Source organism: Plasmodium reichenowi, chromosome 12, assembly GCF_001601855.1.
Source record: "Plasmodium reichenowi strain SY57 chromosome 12, whole genome shotgun sequence".
Classification (NCBI taxonomy): Eukaryota; Apicomplexa; class Aconoidasida; order Haemosporida; family Plasmodiidae; genus Plasmodium; species Plasmodium reichenowi.
Window position 1 is genome coordinate 941,059 of NC_033657.1, and position 20,005 is coordinate 961,063.

Sequence of the window (20,005 nt, forward strand, 5' to 3'; positions counted from 1 at the left end):
TATATATTTATGTGCTATTTTGATATATATATATATATATATTTTTTTTTTTAATATATTCTTTATATTTATAAATAAAAATTGTATAATAAATTCATAATAATAACATATTATGCAAAACAAAACCCCACCTTTGGTATGTCAATGAAAAGAAAAAAAAAAAAATATATGTATGTAAATATTATACATATAAAAAATTTTGTATCTTGCTATGTGCAGTCAGTAATGTATTTCCCCCTCATTCTAAACGTTATTTTGTATTAATTTTTTTTATCTCCCACATATATATATATATATATATATATATATGTATGTATGTTTATTTATTATTATTTATTTTTTTTATTTATTTTATTTATTTATTTTTTTTTTTTGTTACGCCTTTTTTAGAAAAAACAAAGAACAGACGAATCTGTGAAACCTATCGAGTTTGATAAGAGCAGTGAAAGTTGGAAAAGAATTGATTGTTTAGAAAAGATGACAGAAAATAAGATTGATACAGATTTATATTCCAGACAATTAGGAACTTACGGTTTTGATTTAATGAATAAATTGGTTAAGTTAAATATTTTAATTATAAATGTGAAAGGAGTTGGTTTGGAGTGTGCAAAGAATTTGATATTATCGGGACCACAGTCTGTTTGTATATATGATAATGATATATGTGATATAAGTGATGTAGGTGTAAATTTTTATATTAATGAAAAAGATGTTGAAGATAAGAGTTGTCGAAGTGATGCTGTATTAAAAGAATTACAAGAATTAAATAATTATGTACATATATATAATTATAAAGGAACAATAGAAAAAAAATGGCTAGAAAATTTTGATGTAGTCATATGTTGTGATATAAATAAACAAGATTTAATAAAATATAATAATATGATAAGAGGTATAGATAAAAAAAGAATAGCTTTTTTAAGTTGCAATATATATGGATTATGTGGTTATATTTTTGTTGATTTTAATAAAGAATTTATATGTTATGATTCTAATGGAGAGCAAGTTAAAAGTTGTAATGTTAGTAAGATTAGTAAAGAATTAGAAGGAAAAGTTTCATTCGATTTTGATAAAACTTCACCATTTGAAGAAGGTGATTATGTACAATTTAGTAATGTAGAAGGAATGACAGAAATTAATAATAAAATATATAAAATAAAAAATTTAAAAAAATATACTTTTGAAATTGGTGATACAAGTACATATAGTGATTATATAAAAGGTGGAATATGTACACAAGTTAAAAAACATTTGAAATTAAATTTTTATCCATATGAATATATATGTGTAAATCCACTAAATAATGAAAATATATCTAATAATGAACAGAAACATAATCAAAATGATAATCATTTTTTAGATACTTGTAATAATATCATATATGAAAATGTTCCTCTACCTAATTCTTTTATCATATCAGATTATGCTAAATTTGATATGAGTAATCATTTACATTATTCTATACAAGCTTTAAAATGGTATGAATTACAAAATGAAAAAGGGCTACCTGAAAATTCAGATGAAGATGCATTAGAAAAAATTTATAATTATGCTGTTACATTAAATAATAAAGATAAAGAAGAAAAGAAATCGTATGCTGTTGAAGAATTAAAGAAAGATGTTGTTTATAATGTATGTAGATATTCTAAATCTCATATTGCACCCATAGCGTCATTTTTTGGTGGTTTATTAGCTCAAGAAGTTATAAAATTTACAGGAAAATATATGCCTATATATCAATTATTATATTTGGACTTTTTTGAATGTATTTCTTTAAATGAAAAAGTAGATATCAATGAAATTAAAAAAATGAATTGTAAGAATGATAATATTATAACTGTTTTTGGAAAATCTTTTCAAAAAAAATTAAATGATTTAAATGTCTTTTTAGTAGGTTCAGGTGCTTTAGGATGTGAATACGCAAAATTATTTTCTTTACTAGATATGTGTACAAGAAATTCTGAAGAAAATACTAATTTGAATCAAAATAATATAGATAATAATTTGGCTTGTTGTGGTAAACTAACTATTACCGATAATGATAATATAGAAGTGTCTAATTTAAATCGACAATTTTTGTTTAGAAGAGAACATGTTGGTAAATCCAAATCATTAGTTTCATCTGAAATTATTAAAAAAAAAAATAATAATATGCATGTCCAATCCTTAGAAACTAAGGTTGGTGCTGAAAATGAGCATATATTTAATGAAGCGTTTTGGACTAAGCAAAATATTATAGTAAATGCTTTAGATAATATTCAAGCTAGACAATATGTTGATAATAAATGTGTTTGGTATAGTAAACCATTATTTGAATCAGGAACATTAGGTACGAAAGGGAATGTTCAAGTTATTATACCTTATCTAACACAATCATATAATGATAGTTATGATCCTCCTGAAGATTCCATTCCCCTTTGTACTTTAAAACATTTCCCTTATGATATTGTACACACGATTGAATATGCTAGAGATATATTTCAAGGGTTATTTTATAATACTCCCTTAAGTATTAAACAATTTTTAAATGATAAAGAAGAATATATTAATAAAATACAAGAAGAAGGGAATAATGCATCCTTATTAGAAAATTTACAAAATGTTATAAATTCTTTAAAAGAAATTTCATCTGAATGTAATTTTGATTTCTGTATAAAGAAATCTGTAGAATTATTTCATAATAATTTTATCAATCAAATTAATCAACTCTTATATTCATTTCCATTAGATTATAAATTATCAAGTGGTGAATATTTTTGGGTTGGACAAAAGAAACCACCACAACCAATAGTTTTTGATGTAAATAATGAAATGATACAAGAATTTTTATTAAGTACATCTAACCTTCTTGCTCAAGTATATAATATACCTCCACGTTTTGATATTAATTATATTATTAATGTTGCTAAGAAAATAGAAGTAAAACCTTTTGAACCTAAAAAAGTCAAAATTAATATGGACGAAAAGAATTTAAATAATATTTCCATATCCTTTGCCGAAGAAGAAAAAATTATTGATGATTTCTGTAAAGAATTATTAAACATACCAACAAATAATATTAAAATAAATCCTATTGAATTTGATAAAGACGAACAAACCAATTTACATGTTAATTTTATATATGCATTTGCAAATTTAAGAGCCATCAATTATAAAATTAATACATGTGATAAATTGAAGGCAAAAATAGTTGCAGGAAAAATTATACCTGCACTTGCTACAACTACATCTATTATTACTGGATTGGTAGGTATTGAATTATTGAAATATGTAAACTATTATGATAATATACAAGCATATGTTAAATTATCAGATGAACAAAGGAAAAAACAAAAACATGATGTCTTATCCTATTTCAAAAATGCGTTCATAAATTCTGCTCTACCTTTATTCCTTTTTTCGGAGCCTATGCCTCCTTTAAGAATGATGGATAAGGAATATGACGAATTAATGAAGGGTCCGGTTAAGGCCATCCCTAATGGTTTTAGTTCATGGGACAAGATAGTCATATCGATAAGTAAGATTATAGAGATGTGTATATAATATATATATATATATTTATTTTATACGTATAATTGTGTGTATATAATTGTATGTGTACATATTTAAATTTTTTTATTTTTTTTTTTTAGAAAATGGTACCATTAAAGATTTAATCGATCACATTAACGAGAAATATTCGATTGATGTAAATTTGATATCTGTTGGAAATGCATGTTTATATAACTGTTATTTGCCTGCACACAACAAGGAAAGATTAAATAAACCCATACATGAATTATATAAACAAATATCAAAACATGATTTATTGGAAGATAAGAATTATATCATTGTTGAAGCTAGCTGTAGTGACCAAGACCTCGTAGATGTCTTAATACCATCAATTCAATTTATATACAAATGATGAGTGCACAAATATATATATATATATATATATATATATATATATGTATGTATGTATATTTATATTTATATATATTTATTTATTTATGTACATATTTTTTTATTATATAAATGATGAATCATTGTTGATTCATTTTGATGTTTATATGAACTAGTGTATATATTCTGTATACTTATGAATGTATTTTATTTTTTAATTTTTTACATAACTATTTGTTCTTGTATGTGAAACAGCGAATTTTATTAATTTAATATAAACAAAAAAAAAAAAAAAAATATATATATATATATATATATAATAAATGTTGCACGAAAAAAAGAGAGAATAAATAAATATATAAATATATTTATATATATTTATATATATATATATATATATGTTCATTTATTTTCATTTATTTTCATTTGGTTAGAATTTATTTTTAAAGTCAATTAATTTTAAATCCTTATTGTTTAACAAGGAAGTATATATACCCATCACCGTTTTGACATTTTTGAATCCTGAATTTTGCATCATGATATCTAAAATAGTGTCTATAGTATTATTTATAATATTATCACAATATAAGTTTATATTTGTTTGTGATAATTTATTTGTCTCATTTTTCTTAACAGAAATATTATTCGACTGTTCAATTTTATGATGTTGTGTTTTTTCTGGTTGAATGCTATTAGGTGTAGTAATTACATTAGAATGATTAATATTATTGTCATGTTCATAGTTATTATTATTATTATTTTTATTATCGTTAATTTTATTTACATTTTCTTTATCCTTATTATGATTATCAAGATTTGTTAAATTTTGTTCTGTATTATTTACTACACTCTCTTGATGTTCATTTTTGTTTATGTTTGTAAAATGATATAAATTTGTATTTTTCGATATTGTATCATCATAGTATATATTCTTTGGAAGGTTAATATTTTTTTTTAATAAATAAAAATTATGATGTAAGCTTTGTTTCTTTTGAATATAATCAAGAATAAAATTTTTCAAGTTATGAATATAATTTAATATAGACAATTTTCTATAATGCCCAATTATTAATTTATCTTTTGTAGTGAAATCGTTATCGTTTTGTATATTATCATGATTTGTTGAAAGTTTTATATATTTATTTATATTTAAATTTTTACTTATATTTTCATCAAATATTTCAAATCCTCTTTTTTTAAATAGGTTAACAATTTTTTCATCAAAAAAATTAATTTTACTAAATACAAGACGATATGTTTGTCTTAATATTTTTGTTTTATTTATAATTTCGTTATTATGTTCTTTAAGTAAAGAAAAAAATCTCATCCATAATATATCATGTTCACAAGAATGTTTCTTAATTAATTTTTCTTTATCGTATAATGTGATATATTCTTTATTGATTATTCTAGCAAATCTTTTTCCACCTCTAGAAGTAAATTTACAACTTTTTATATAATTATATAATAATTCTTTTTCATCATTATAATTTGCAGCCTTGAAAATTTTTATTAAAACATTTGGTACATCTCTTGGATTTAAGGATAAATACATATATATTAACTTTGCTTTTAATTTTTCAGATATATTTGAAAATATTTTATAATCGATTAAATTATATTTTTCTTGATAAGCTTTAGATATATATTCTACTTTTAAAAAATCATATATATATCTTTTTCTTACTTCAACAGGAATACATAATTTAATACTTCTTAGATATTTTATTAAAAATGTTCTTAATACTTTTAAACCTAGTACACAATATATTTTAAATTTATTAAGTTTAATAACATCCTCATTTACATTTAATGTATGTTCTGTACTACCAAAAGGAATATTTGCATTATCGTTTGTATATAAATTTGTAAATAATTTATTTAAATTCACACAAACATCTTTAAATAATAAATGTGGTGACACTTCTAGAAAATTCCCTATTCTTATTATAATATCGTTACATTCTTCGTCAAACTTAAAGTTTAAGTGTTTAATTAATTCAGAACTTTTTTTTATAATATCATTATTATTATGACTACTACTATAATTATTATCCATGTTGTTAACTGATTTATTCGAGTTATTAATAACTTCTGTTACATCGTCTTTTATAATATTTTTTTTTCCAAATAAATTATATATACAATTATTTTCTTCAATATTTTTATTAATCGTCTTACGTTTCCTTCGATTCGTTTTTATGCGCATTGCATTATTATGATTATGATTATAATTATAATTATAATTATTATTATAATTATTATTCACAAAGTATAGTTTACACACGTTCTTTTTTTTATTTCTTTTGACGTTATGAAAAAAAAATGCATACTTACTATTATGAACATGTAACTTTTTTAACATACACCGGGATTTTACTTTATCATTAGCTTGAAATTTTAAATTCTGTAAATTGCCATAAGAAACTTCTTTTGATAATAATATTTTTATTTGAATTACGCACAGGATGAACAGTATATATATGAAATATGTGTTTCTCGAATTTTTTTTCTTTCTCTTTTTTATTATCATCTTTTTTTTTATTATATCATTGAAATGTTAAAACCAATCAGATATGAATAAAAAACAAAAAAATAAAACAAAAAAATAAAAATATAATACAAATAAAATAAAGCATTTATATGTACCTTATATATTTATTTACCTTCTATCCTATATTGGGTCTGACAATTCTTGCGTGATATTATGTATATATAAAATATATATATATATATATATGTATGTATGGATTTATATTTTATATACTTAAAAACTAATATTTATAATTTACATTTCGTATTATTTTCTTCTTTTTTTTTTTTTTTTTTGTTTTTTTTTTTGGTTAAATTCAAAAAATATATATTTCTTCTATTCACTTGTCAGTTTAAAAGATGATTACCTCATTTTTCAAAACATGATATTCTCTCACATAAAAAGTATACAAAAAGTTCATTTTCTTTCATATTGTGTAAAAATATATGTATGTATATATATATATATATATATATATATTTATTTATTTATTTATTTATTTATTTATGGTGTGATTATTATGTGACTTTATTAGTGTTTCATAAAAGGATTATTTAAAAAAATTAATTAAATATTAATAAATAAATAGATACATACATACATACATATATATATATATGTATCTATGTATGTGATTATTAAAATATGTATACTATTTAATTATGAGAAAAAGGTTTATTTTTAATGTATAATATGAAATGTAAGAAAAATATGTTTTATTTGTATGCACATAACAAAAGGAACCTTAAAAAAAATAAGAGATGAACATATTAAAAATATTATACATATATATATATATATATATATATATATATATATATATATATATATATATATACATATTGAATGAAACAAATAAAATAATAAAACTGTTTTATAATTTTAAGTAATATTAGATTCTTCTTTATCATTTTATAATATTTATATGTCAAACTTTAATTTCTCACTAAACTTTTCAAGTTCCTTCAATTTATCATATTCATTGTTCAAGGAATATAAATTTTTTTTCCTCCCAGTCCATGAGAGTAAGGTTAAAAATCTGCCTTTAGAATCTTTTATTGATAATACTTTATTCCACTCTAATTTTGATTTATTCAAAAATGTTTTATTTCTTATCAACACATAAACGCCTTCCCAATCATTTTTCGAGCACAGCATTTGATCGAATTGTTCATATAACATGAACGTTTTCTTGTTAACACCCAGTTCCTAAAAAAATAATAAAAATAATAAAAATAATGAAAATAATAAAAATAATGAAAATAATAAAAATAATAAAAATAATGAAAATAATAAAAATAATGAAAATAATAAAAATAATGAAAATAATAAAAATAATGAAAATAATGAAAATAATAAAAATAATGAAAATAATAAAAATAATGAAAAATATATTAATATATTAATATATTAATATATAATATTATCATATTTACTACGTAAATATCATTATATATATATATTTAATTGTTCGTTTTCATATTTATATATTATTATCTTGTTGTGTAGTCTACCTTGCAGAAATTAAAGTGAGGTATCTTTGTTATAATTATTGCATTTTTTATAAAGGGGGAGAGATTAAAAAAATGAGCCTTGTGAAAAGAAACATCAAAAGGTAAATTTATATTATACTTTTTATCTTCCTCTGTTGATATAGATATTATATCCATATCAGGGGCTTTAATTTTATCATTACATTGATCTGGTGTATTAACGTTTTTTTCTGTATTTTTTAAAATTGTACTATGGTTACTACTATTTAAAATATTATTATTTTTTATACTTTCCACACTATTTTTATTTTTTATACTTTCCACACTATTTTTATTTTTTATACTTTCCACACTATTTTTATTTTTTATACTTTCCACACTATTTTTATTTTTTATACTTTCCACACTATTTTTATTTTTTATACTTTCCACACCATTTTTATTTTTTATACTTTCTTCCTTCACTTTACGCAACTCATCCATGTCTGTGGAAAAATTCCAGGGGGACGTTTCATAAAAAAGGCTATTCATATCATCAATACTATTATCTACATCATCATATGTTTCTAAGTCTTCCTTTAAGACATTTTTTAAGAAAGAGTTTTTCTTTATATAATTTGAAGGAGTATAATCCACAAGGTTAGTATAATTCTTTGTATTAAAAGGTATATCTATATCTTTTTGAGTAGTTATTTCATTTTTCTTTTTATCTTTAATATATTTTAATATCTTTTTATAATATAAGGCATATCTAATCAAATATTTTTTACACTGTAAAATCATCATATCTCTATTGTCGCTACCTATTATATGTATATTTGAATAATTATTAATTAGATGATTCATGTTATAATTATATATATTAAGAAATTCGTGATGATTATATATTTTTAAATTCATAAAGGGTACTATTTCGTCTTGATTATATAATGGAATATTTAGTAGATAAGATACTAATTCGAATATTAAATTTCCAGTACTACAAAATGGATCCCATATAATATTTATATTTTTTTTATTGTGTAAACATTTTTTTATAATTAAAGAATATATACAACTTGAAGAATCATAACTATCATCACTTAAAAAAAAATTATTATTATAATAAATCATTCGTCTAAGTTCCAAATCATTTAAATAGTTAATCATATCATGTTTGGTTATATTAAAATGTTTTGATAAATCCGCTTCTAAATTATATATCTTATTTTCTTTCTGATCACCTATAACATTTGGATTCTTGTAATGTATTATATTATTATTATTATAATTATTATTTTGTCTATTTTTATTTTTTTCAAATGTTTCCTTTTTTAATAATAATTGTTCATCATTTAAAGAAAATAAATTATTATGTATTGTTTCTTTTTTTATTAATGATGAATATATATCTCGATGAACATTATCATTAGATACACCTAATTTTTTATTATACGGATCTAAGAAATAATTATAGTTATAATAAATATCATCTGTATTTTTATCCATTTTTATTTCTTTTTCATAATCAATTTGTATCTTTTTCTTTTCTTCACACACAGACCAATGTGGTATAGTTTGGTTAACAATGTTTTTTATTTTCTCATCATTTATTTTAGGATATTTATAAAAAAGAGATGAAAAATTAATATTTTCATATTTATCTATATTTGGTATATCCTTTAATTCTTTCATATTAACATATTGATAAAACCTTGGAGATAATTTTCCTGTGAATTTTATATCAACATTACATATATTATTATGTATATGAACAGATAACAAATTCCATATGTTTTTTAAATTATTTTCTATATTTATTTTTTCGGATGTCGTAAAACAATTATTATCTTGTATTATATGGTTATCAGAATATATATCCTTTTGTGTATCATTAAACTTTTTTGAAGTAAGTAAATGATCATATGAATATTCTGAGTTTATGTTATTTTTTAAATTTTTAATAATCTCGACATTTGATGATATATTTTGATCACCTTGAGACATTAAAATGACTTCATTTATATATTTATATATTTCATTTTTTAAATTTGATATATTAAATAATGTAGATTGTGTACATATAATTTTCAAAGGAATATATTTTAAATCTTCATAATGAATATATTTGTTCCATTCAATATTTAAAAGAATATCTCTTAAACAATTTAAAGAATTACATTTTTTATTTTTTGAAACATTTAACCATATACTTTCAATATATCTACATTTTAATGATAACATATATATTAAAGATGTAGAACATTTTATTCTTATTCCTCCTTCCGTTTTATTCATTTTAATTAAATGTTTTACTTTTTTATTATTTTCATCATCACTAATTAAATCATTATGAGTTTTTATCTTTTCTTCCATATCTTTTATGTATTCATTAAAATGTTTATTACTAATATTATTTCCATCATACTCTGTTATCTTTTTTTTCATCTTTCGTTTTTCTTTCTCATATGTTAATAACTCTTTTATATAGTTATGTTTTATATCGTTTTTCAAGGTAGATTCGCCACCCTTTCTTAATGAAATAAAAAAATTGTATATACTAAAACAAGATCTTTTATTTAAGATAAAGGGGAAATTAAGAACTTTCATTTTTTAACAACAAAAAAAAATATAAAATATAAAATATAAAATAAAAAAATAAAAAAATAAAAAAATAAAAAAATAAAAAAATAAAAAAATGAAATAAAATTAAAGCTATATACATATTTCCATTATTATGAATTATTTTAAATTATGACAAATGACAGAAATTGTAAATTGAAAACTCAACAAACGGAATATTTATATTAAAATATTTCTTCTTTTATTTTTAACAATATATATATATATATATATTACTTATGATGACTTCATTTTTTTAAAGAACTTTTAATAATCAATCATGGAGCCTATAATTTTTTTTTTATTACACATTTATCGAAGGATAGAGATAGTTATAAGGACCAAAGAATTTTTACATACCTTACAGGTTTTAACAATATATATATATATATATAAGAAATAAAAAAAAAAAAAAAAACATTTAATTGTTTCACATAATATATATACATTTTTATTCTAAATATTTATATTATTATTTTTTTTTTAATTATTTTCATTTGGTATAAATAATACATGATGGACATGAAGAAGAAAACGCCTGTTTTTTTAAGTATAATAATAATATATATATATATTAATAATGAGATTCAGAATATATATACATATGAATATATATATATATATATATATTTTTTTTTTATGTTTAAAAAGGTTGACATAAGAATAATAAGTTCATTTTGCTATCTTACGTATAGTCCTATAAAACATCACGCATAATAAATATATATATATATATATATATATATATATATATATATGTATTTATATATATATAATAACTTCTCTTTTTAATATTTTTTCTAATTAAGATAGGCACGTTTAGCGAATTTAAAAATAATCAATTATATTATCCTATCGACATATGTCATATTATGTTAACGATAAGATTATGTCATTAAATGTAGCCGTGTGCTGTAATATTTTATAAAATAAGATATATATATATATATATATATATATTTATATATATATAAGAAAAATTTATAATATGTTATGCATGTAGGTACCTTTTTGTAAGGTGTGTATACCACAATATTATAAAAAATAAAAAACAAAAAATTATAATACAATAAAATATAATATAATAATTTCCTTAATTTTTTTTTGGTATCTTTTTAAACTTTTCGGATAAAATAAAACTTCCTATATTTACGCATGCATTTTATTAAAAAATGTAAGGAGCTATACTTTTAGCGCGTTGAAATTATGACCATTGTGGAAAATAAAAAAAATACAAAAAAATAGAATATACACTCATCATTTTGATGAAAGAAGAAAATGTATGCTTTTAAAATAATTAATGTACGTTTATGTGTATCGAAAATAATATTGCAGTGTATGCTACATTAAAATGAAAATAAAAAAAAAAAATAAACAAAATAAAAAAAATAAACAAAATAAACAAAATAAAATAAAATAAAATAAAAAAAATAAAATAAAATAAAATAAAATAAATAAAATAAAATAATTATAATATTAATAAATAAATATTATTATTATTTCATTTTATAATTAAAAAAAAAAAAAAAAAAAAATTAAATATATTTTTTTTATTTTTATATTATTAATTTTTTGTTTTTCATTTTATTATAATTTTTTTTTTCTTCTTTTGTATAGAAATCATAATATAAAAATAACATAATTTATTCTTTTATTCTTTTATTGTTTTATTTTTTATCTTATTTATTTTATTATTTTTTATTTTATTTTTTTTTTTTAACATGATGAAATACATAAACAAAGTTTCTTCCTTCCTTATAATCCTTTCGTCTATTATCCTTATGAGCAAGAACAATGCCTTAATCGAGAATTCGCTTTTTTTTTTTTGCAACCCAGAAATAGCCCATTTGGAAACTTGTACATACATAGAAAGTACCGAGAGTTGTTAAAACACAAATATAACGATTCATGTGTACAGGACTTATTTTATAAAAATAATATAAAGTTAATAGCTATAGATATAGATGGAACTTTAGCCGATGATGAAGGGAAAATAAGTGATGAGAATTTAAAAGCTATTGAGGTTTGTAAAAACGTTGGGATAGAAATTATTTTAGCTAGTGGAAGATTACATTCTTATGCAATGAATATGTTTACAAATGAACAAATTGAAAAATATAAAATAGATAAATTAGATGGTGTATATTCCCATGGTGCGTATATTCATATGAAAGGTTATGATTATGTTTACAGGAAATTTTCTTATAAAGATTTAGAATTAATTTTATTTTCTTTAGGTTCATATAATATATTAAGAAATGCTGTATTTTTAACAGTTGATTCAGCATATGTAATAAATGATGATATTAAATTAATTGAAGAATATATTTATACTCCCGAAAGTAAAGGTATTATATCTGATATCAAATATGTTAAAATTATTGATACTAATTATAAACCTATACTTATTAATAAAATTAAAGATATTTTCAATATAGGAGATATTGTATCCATAGAAATTTATGATAAATTATATCCAGATCAAGATATATATAGTGATTTATTCAAAGTACTTTTTTATGAATTACAACCACATTATAAAATATATATACCATCATCAAAAAATAAAATTGTCTTATCACCAATAAACACAGCAAAAGTACATACAACACAATTATATGCACAATTTTATAGTATACATTTAAATAGTATACTATCCATAGGTAATGATGATAATGATGTGGAACTCTTATCATCAACAGGATTCTCGGTGGCAGTAAAAAATTCAACAGCTCGTGCTCTTCAGGTTGCTCGATGTGTAAGTACCAAAACTAACAACGAAAATGCTGTCGCAAATATTATATACAGAGCTTTATCTGGAAGGCGCGCTTAATTAAAAAAAAATATATATATGTATAAAACAAGCAAAATTATATATACCCAAATATTTATGTATGTGTTTAAAATATATATATATAATCACATTGTACCAATAAAACAAACCCACACAGGACAAATATCTATTAATTTAATATAATATATATATATATATATATATATATATATATGTATGTATATATTTGTGTGTGTGTTAATGTATTTAATTATTTAATTATTTCATTTTATTTCATTTATTATTTATTTTTTTTTTTTCATCTTGAAAAATTTCGTCTTTATTGAAAATATACACATAATTAAAGATGTATAATTTTTACACATAATATTACATTTAAAATGATAAATGCATATATGCATGAACATATATTTATACACATTCGAATCTACACATATAATATATACAATAATGTATATACAAATATCAACTTCAATAACAAAAATAAAATTATAATAAATTAAATGGTTAAAAAATAAATATATATAAATATTAATTTATTTATTTATTTATATATTTGTTTGTTTATATAATGGCTTTTTTTTTATATATTTTTATTTTTTTTTTATTTTTTATATTCTTTGTGAAAACAATTTTTTCATTAGTCTTAAATTATTTTCTCCTATTCCTATTTGCCATGGGTCTATTAATGTATTATGTAATTGGCTATTATCTTTACAGATGAATTTATAATTATGTTGAATTAATGATAATGTATTGATAAAATCATTATTACTTATATATATATTTTCTTTATAATCACATTTAATATAATTTTTGTAATATTTTAATAATAGTTTTTGTAATTTTACATCTTGTAGATTATCTTGAAGATTATTTTGTATAAAATTAAGAACGTTCATAATATTATTATGTTGAATATTAGGTACAATATTTTTATTATTATTATTATTATTATTTTTGTTGATAATATATTGATTAATATTCGCTTTTTTTTTTTTTTGATTTATAGGATCATTATGTATTTTATATAAATCCTTTGTCGGTTTAAAACTTTCATGCTTTGAATTTTTTTTAATTTTTTTTCTTTTATTTTTTATAAGTATTCGTTTAACATGTTCTTTCTCCTTTTTTATAACATCCTTTTCTATATTTTTTAATTTATTAGATAATTTATTTCTAATATATAAAACCATGGCCTTTGGAATATTTTGACTCTCGTCATTTTTAAAATAAATATCCTTTTCATTAAAGCTTATGACACGAGTTTTACAAATTTTATTATTCTTATATAAATAATTTGATGAAATAAAAAATGGTAAGAGTTGTACTCTTGGGACATGGTCATTTATTTCTTCCTTTTTTATATGATAATTATAACAGTATAAATCATTATCATTATCATTATTATTATCATTATTATTATTATTATTATTATTATTATTATTATTATTATTATTATTATTATCATCATTATTATCATCATTATCATTATCATTATCACCATTATTATTATTATTCATATTATTTAATGATGAAAATATGCTTGGATATTCTATATGCTCATCATTATGGTATGTATTTATATGGTTTCCTTTTTTTTTTATATTACTATAGGTAAGGTGATATCCATTCATAATATCCTTCAAAAGATCGCTCATAATGTCATTATTATTGTGATCATTATTATCATTATTATTGTATATATTATTATTTTGTTTTATATTACCTCTGATACCTGCCGTTAACACATTATTATGTTCATTATAATAATTTGTATCATGGTTAATTTGATTATCATTATTACAATTAAATTTTTTTTTTTTGTTCCTCTTTTTATTCATATTAAAAATGTATTGTATTAACGTTTTATCATATGTATTTTGTCTGAGGTCATGTAAAGGATTAAATATAGTCTTTAATTTTATAAGATTATTAACAGAATCAAAAATACATTCTACATATCCTTTCTCATGAAAAATTGGAATATTTAATTCTTCCCATATAAAATGAGGTTCCATAAAAAATGTAAAGATAAAATAAAACGTTTCTTTTTTTTCATCATACTTTTGCTTTTCTTTATTATATTTTATGTAATCTATATGATCTTTTTCATTTATTTCTTTATTTAATATAGTATAGTGAGCACATAAAAAATAAACATTCTGAAATATATCTGGAAAATATTGTTCCATAATTGAACTAGGGGTATAATATACTAAACTGTTTTGGTTATGATTCTTATGAACATTTGTTTTGTAATTTTTATTATTATCAATGCACATATCCTTTTCTTTTTTTTGAGAACATATAAAATAAATATACACTGGTTGTATACTCTTATATTTATTATATATCGTATTTAATAAATAGGTAATATACAAAAGAGAAAAATCTTTTTCTTCTCTTTCAAGACTTTTTATATTATAAAGCAGAACGTCCTGAGCCCACGTTTTACCAACTCCTATCTTTTCATTCATTTTTTTTTTTTTTTTTTTTTTTCTATTTTACTGTTTCGTTTTTAAAATATTCTTTGAGAAAATATACAGCTCATCATAGATAAGGAAAAATAATGAATATATATATATATATATATATATATATATATATTATATATATAATGTGTATTTTAACATATGGACGTTATTATATACATAAACACAGGAATAAAAAATTAAAATAAATAAATATATATATATATATATATATTACATATTATATATTATTATTATTTTAATATTTTTTTATTTTTTTATTTTTTTATTTTATTTTTGTTGCTATCCTGTACAATTTAAAAAACTTGTATATATTTTAAAAACGATACATGGCAAAAATAAAATAAATAATACATAAAAGTATTCATATATATAAGCATACATGTATACATGCGATGCATACACATATACATAATATATATATATATATATATATATATATATATATTTATATTTATATTTATATTTATATTTATATTTATTCATTTATTTATTTTTAACGTTGAGGGGATATATTTACAGAAACAAACTGTATGAAAAAGTATTATATTCATATCTTGATCATTTTTTTTTGTTTTTCTTTTTTAATTTTCAGATATAAAAAAGTAAGAAAGAAAAGATGAAGAGATGTCCTATGATACGAACAAACAAATATATATAAAGATAATATTTTCTTTATTTATTTATAATGATATATAAAATATATTTTTTGATTTTATCTATATAATATTGGAATCCCCCTCCCCCTTCGAATAAAGAAAAAAAAAAATTAAAGTCTTATAAATCATTATAAAATTATATCTGTAGAACTTATAAAAATAATTTTTTTTTTTTTATTTATCATTGAATTAAACAAAAAGGGCCAATAATATATATATGAACTTGAAATGTGAATTATAAGACCCCCCCCCAAAAAAAAAACAAAACAAAACAAAACAAAGCAAAGCAAAAGACAATGCAGAAAAAAATAAATGATATATATATTATTAATGATATTATATTTCTCCTAGTATCATTATTTGTTTTTTTATAATTTAAAATGATATATATATATATATATATGTAGTACCTATGATATTAAATACGAACTATTCTTTTATTTTTTTAATACATATATATATTATTATATACATTTTAACAATATTTATGGGCTTGAAATATATAATTTTTTAAACTTGTAGAATAATAATAAATATACACAAGTAATATTAATCAGAATGAAAAAATTATGTGTTTATATCTTTTTGCTCCAAGAGTAAAAATTAAAATTATTAAATATAAATATATATATATATATATATATATATATATATATAATATATGTAAGGTTTATAATGATGTTATTAAAACATTAAATTAAAAACCATTTAATCATGTTATAAAATTATGTAGGAACAACTAAATAAGGAGGAAGAACCATAATTTCTTTTTTTTTCTTTCTTTTTTTTCTTTTTTTTCTTTTTTTTTATGATTAATGGCATAATAAACACATGTATGAAATTATTTTTACCACAATTGTAAATTTTGTTACTTCTTAAAAGTAATAAAATATATTTTGTATATATGATGTTTTATTCAATAATTTATAATGTTATATTTATCAATAAAAATCAAATATAAATAAATATATATAAAAATATTATACCTATTTTTTATATTAAGGAATGATTTTTTATTCATTATTATATTATATATATATATATATATATATATATATATATATATATATATATATGTTATTATATTATTATAAACATTTTATAGAAGAGGTTTTATTTTATAATTTGTGTCTTCTTTTTTTATTATAATAAATATTTTTAATGAACAAATTAATATAATATATATGTTTTTTTTTTTAATATATATATATATATATAATTATATTGTTTATAAATATATATCATATGTATATAATTTTATATTTATATATTTACAAAATAAAACAGTTCTTTTTTAAAATGTAATATTTTTTATAAAAAAAAATTATAATTCATATAAGAAAAATTATAATATAAATAACAAAAAAAAAAAAAAATATAATATAAAAAACTCATTTTTATCTGTTAATACTATTATATATAAAAATGGAATGAATAAACATAATATTATTTTTATATTATTTTTATAAAAATAAATTTGTAGAAAGAAGGAATAATTATCACATAAATTAAATCAATCATTTATGCAATTCCATAATATTATTATAATAATATTATAAAATATTAATTTGTACATATAAATATATATATATATATATATAAATAAATAATATATATATATAATATATATATGATTTTTATTTTTGTTATTTTTTATTTCTGCATAGTATGATAAAAAGACGATTATTTTTCTCTTATTAAAAAAAAAAATGAAGAAATATAAAAACACCTTTTTCTTTTTCTCTCTAAAGAAAAAATATAATTTTTAATAAATTTCTAAAATATATCTTTTTTGTTTTAAATTATAAAAGATATTTATTTTTATAATATTATTATAAACATATTATATAATATATTAATAAATAAATAAATATATATATATATATATTATATTATATATTATATAAAAATATATTTTTATAAAATGAACGACAATATATTTTAAAACCTTTAATATAAAAAAATATATATAAAATAACATGAAATGTTTTTTTATATTATTTATTATGTTTTATATTTATATAAGTACTTATAATATAAAATAATAAAAAAAAAGAGAACCAAATAAATCGCTTGATTTTATTTTTATTATATATAAAAATTAAATATATTTATATATATAATATATTATTTTATATATATATTTTTTTTTTTTATTATTTTTTTTTTTTTTTTCTTTATAACAATAATAACATATTTTATAATGTAGAGATAATTTTATTATTAAAAAAAAAAATATATAATAATAAAACAAAATGGAAGAAGGAGGAGCTACATCATATTTTTTATTTATATTATATTAATAACAACAAATATATTTTTAATTTTTTTTATATATTTACAAAAGTTTAATATAGCGTATAAATAATATAACTATATATATATAAAGAAAATATATAAAAAAAATAAAAAAAAAACACTTTTGGTCAATTTATATAATATATATATATATATATAATATTATATATTTTTTATTATTTTTATATAAACAAAATGTTTATATAAGTGAAATTATTAAGTATAATATATAATCATATATTATTGTTATTAAAATAATACAAAACATATATATTATATATAATATGTAAATATATATACCATTTTTTTATATGTAAAAATAATTATATATATATTTATATATTATTTAAATTGGAATGTACTTTGACATATTTCATTTATGTGAAAAAAAAGAAGGGTAAATTCGAAAAAAAAAATTTAATATTTATATCATATACATTATATATATATATATATATATATATAATATATATGTTATATAGTAAATATCAAAAATATGATATATTAAAATATATACATATAAAATATTCATTTTGCTTATTTTAAAAAAAATAAAATATTTACCTATTTTATATTATATAAATATATATATATATATATATATATATATATTACATATTTTTATGATATTATTATTTATAAGAGCCAACACTTATAATTTTCAATTTTTTTTTTTTAAATAATACATTATATTATCATTATATTGAATAATATATAATATATATATATATTTATATGACATACTGATTTAATAAGTTTATTAATATATATATATATATATATACATATATATATATAATCGTCACATACATATTACCTATATATTAATATATTTTTTTATATGAATGCTTTTTATTATTTTTTTTTTTATGCGTCAAGTGTCCTACAATATCTTTAAATGTACTTTTATATAAGTACCAAAAATGTAAATTATGTGAATAAATGTGCATATAAAAATAAAGGGAAAAAAAAAAAAAATGATTGAATAATATGCTTATATTGTTTTAAAAATATAAATAATTAAATATATAATATATTCATATATATATATATATATATATATATATATATATATATTTTTATATGTATATTTATTTGACGTAATAATATTTTTTTAAGCACATTAAAAAAAAAAAAAATTTATATTTTATACGTTTGCATAAAATTTTTATTTTGTTAAAAAAATTTCAAGATCTAGTTTGATATTTTAAAAAAATAACATAAATATAAATATATACATATATATATAT

General features: G+C 18.3%; 5 protein-coding genes across 5 annotated transcripts; 2 read left to right on the forward strand and 3 right to left on the reverse strand.

Annotated features, from left to right (window-relative positions):
- Positions 1–112: 112 nt before the first annotated feature.
- PRSY57_1225100 (ubiquitin-activating enzyme E1, putative) lies at positions 113–3,904 on the forward strand (the record flags this gene model as incomplete). Its single annotated transcript, XM_012908672.2, has 3 exons — positions 113–136; positions 391–3,517; positions 3,633–3,904. 3 exons carry the CDS (start codon positions 113–115, stop codon positions 3,902–3,904), a joined length of 3,423 nt encoding a protein of 1,140 aa, XP_012764126.2.
- A 408-nt stretch (positions 3,905–4,312) lies between these two features.
- PRSY57_1225200 (hypothetical protein) lies at positions 4,313–6,415 on the reverse strand (the record flags this gene model as incomplete). The annotated part of the gene is made up of 1 exon (XM_012908673.2): positions 4,313–6,415. The coding sequence occupies one exon, from the start codon at positions 6,413–6,415 to the stop codon at positions 4,313–4,315; it is 2,103 nt and encodes a 700-aa protein (XP_012764127.2).
- A 921-nt stretch (positions 6,416–7,336) lies between these two features.
- Positions 7,337–10,497, reverse strand: PRSY57_1225300 (hypothetical protein; the record flags this gene model as incomplete). The annotated part of the gene is made up of 2 exons (XM_012908674.2): positions 7,337–7,624; positions 7,930–10,497. The coding sequence occupies 2 exons, from the start codon at positions 10,495–10,497 to the stop codon at positions 7,337–7,339; spliced, it is 2,856 nt and encodes a 951-aa protein (XP_012764128.2).
- Positions 10,498–12,592: 2,095 nt separating this feature from the next.
- On the forward strand, positions 12,593–13,342 carry PRSY57_1225400 (haloacid dehalogenase-like hydrolase, putative; the record flags this gene model as incomplete). Its single annotated transcript, XM_012908675.1, has 1 exon — positions 12,593–13,342. The coding sequence occupies one exon, from the start codon at positions 12,593–12,595 to the stop codon at positions 13,340–13,342; it is 750 nt and encodes a 249-aa protein (XP_012764129.1).
- A 572-nt stretch (positions 13,343–13,914) lies between these two features.
- On the reverse strand, positions 13,915–15,783 carry PRSY57_1225500 (hypothetical protein; the record flags this gene model as incomplete). Its single annotated transcript, XM_012908676.2, has 1 exon — positions 13,915–15,783. The coding sequence occupies one exon, from the start codon at positions 15,781–15,783 to the stop codon at positions 13,915–13,917; it is 1,869 nt and encodes a 622-aa protein (XP_012764130.2).
- Positions 15,784–20,005: the final 4,222 nt, after the last annotated feature.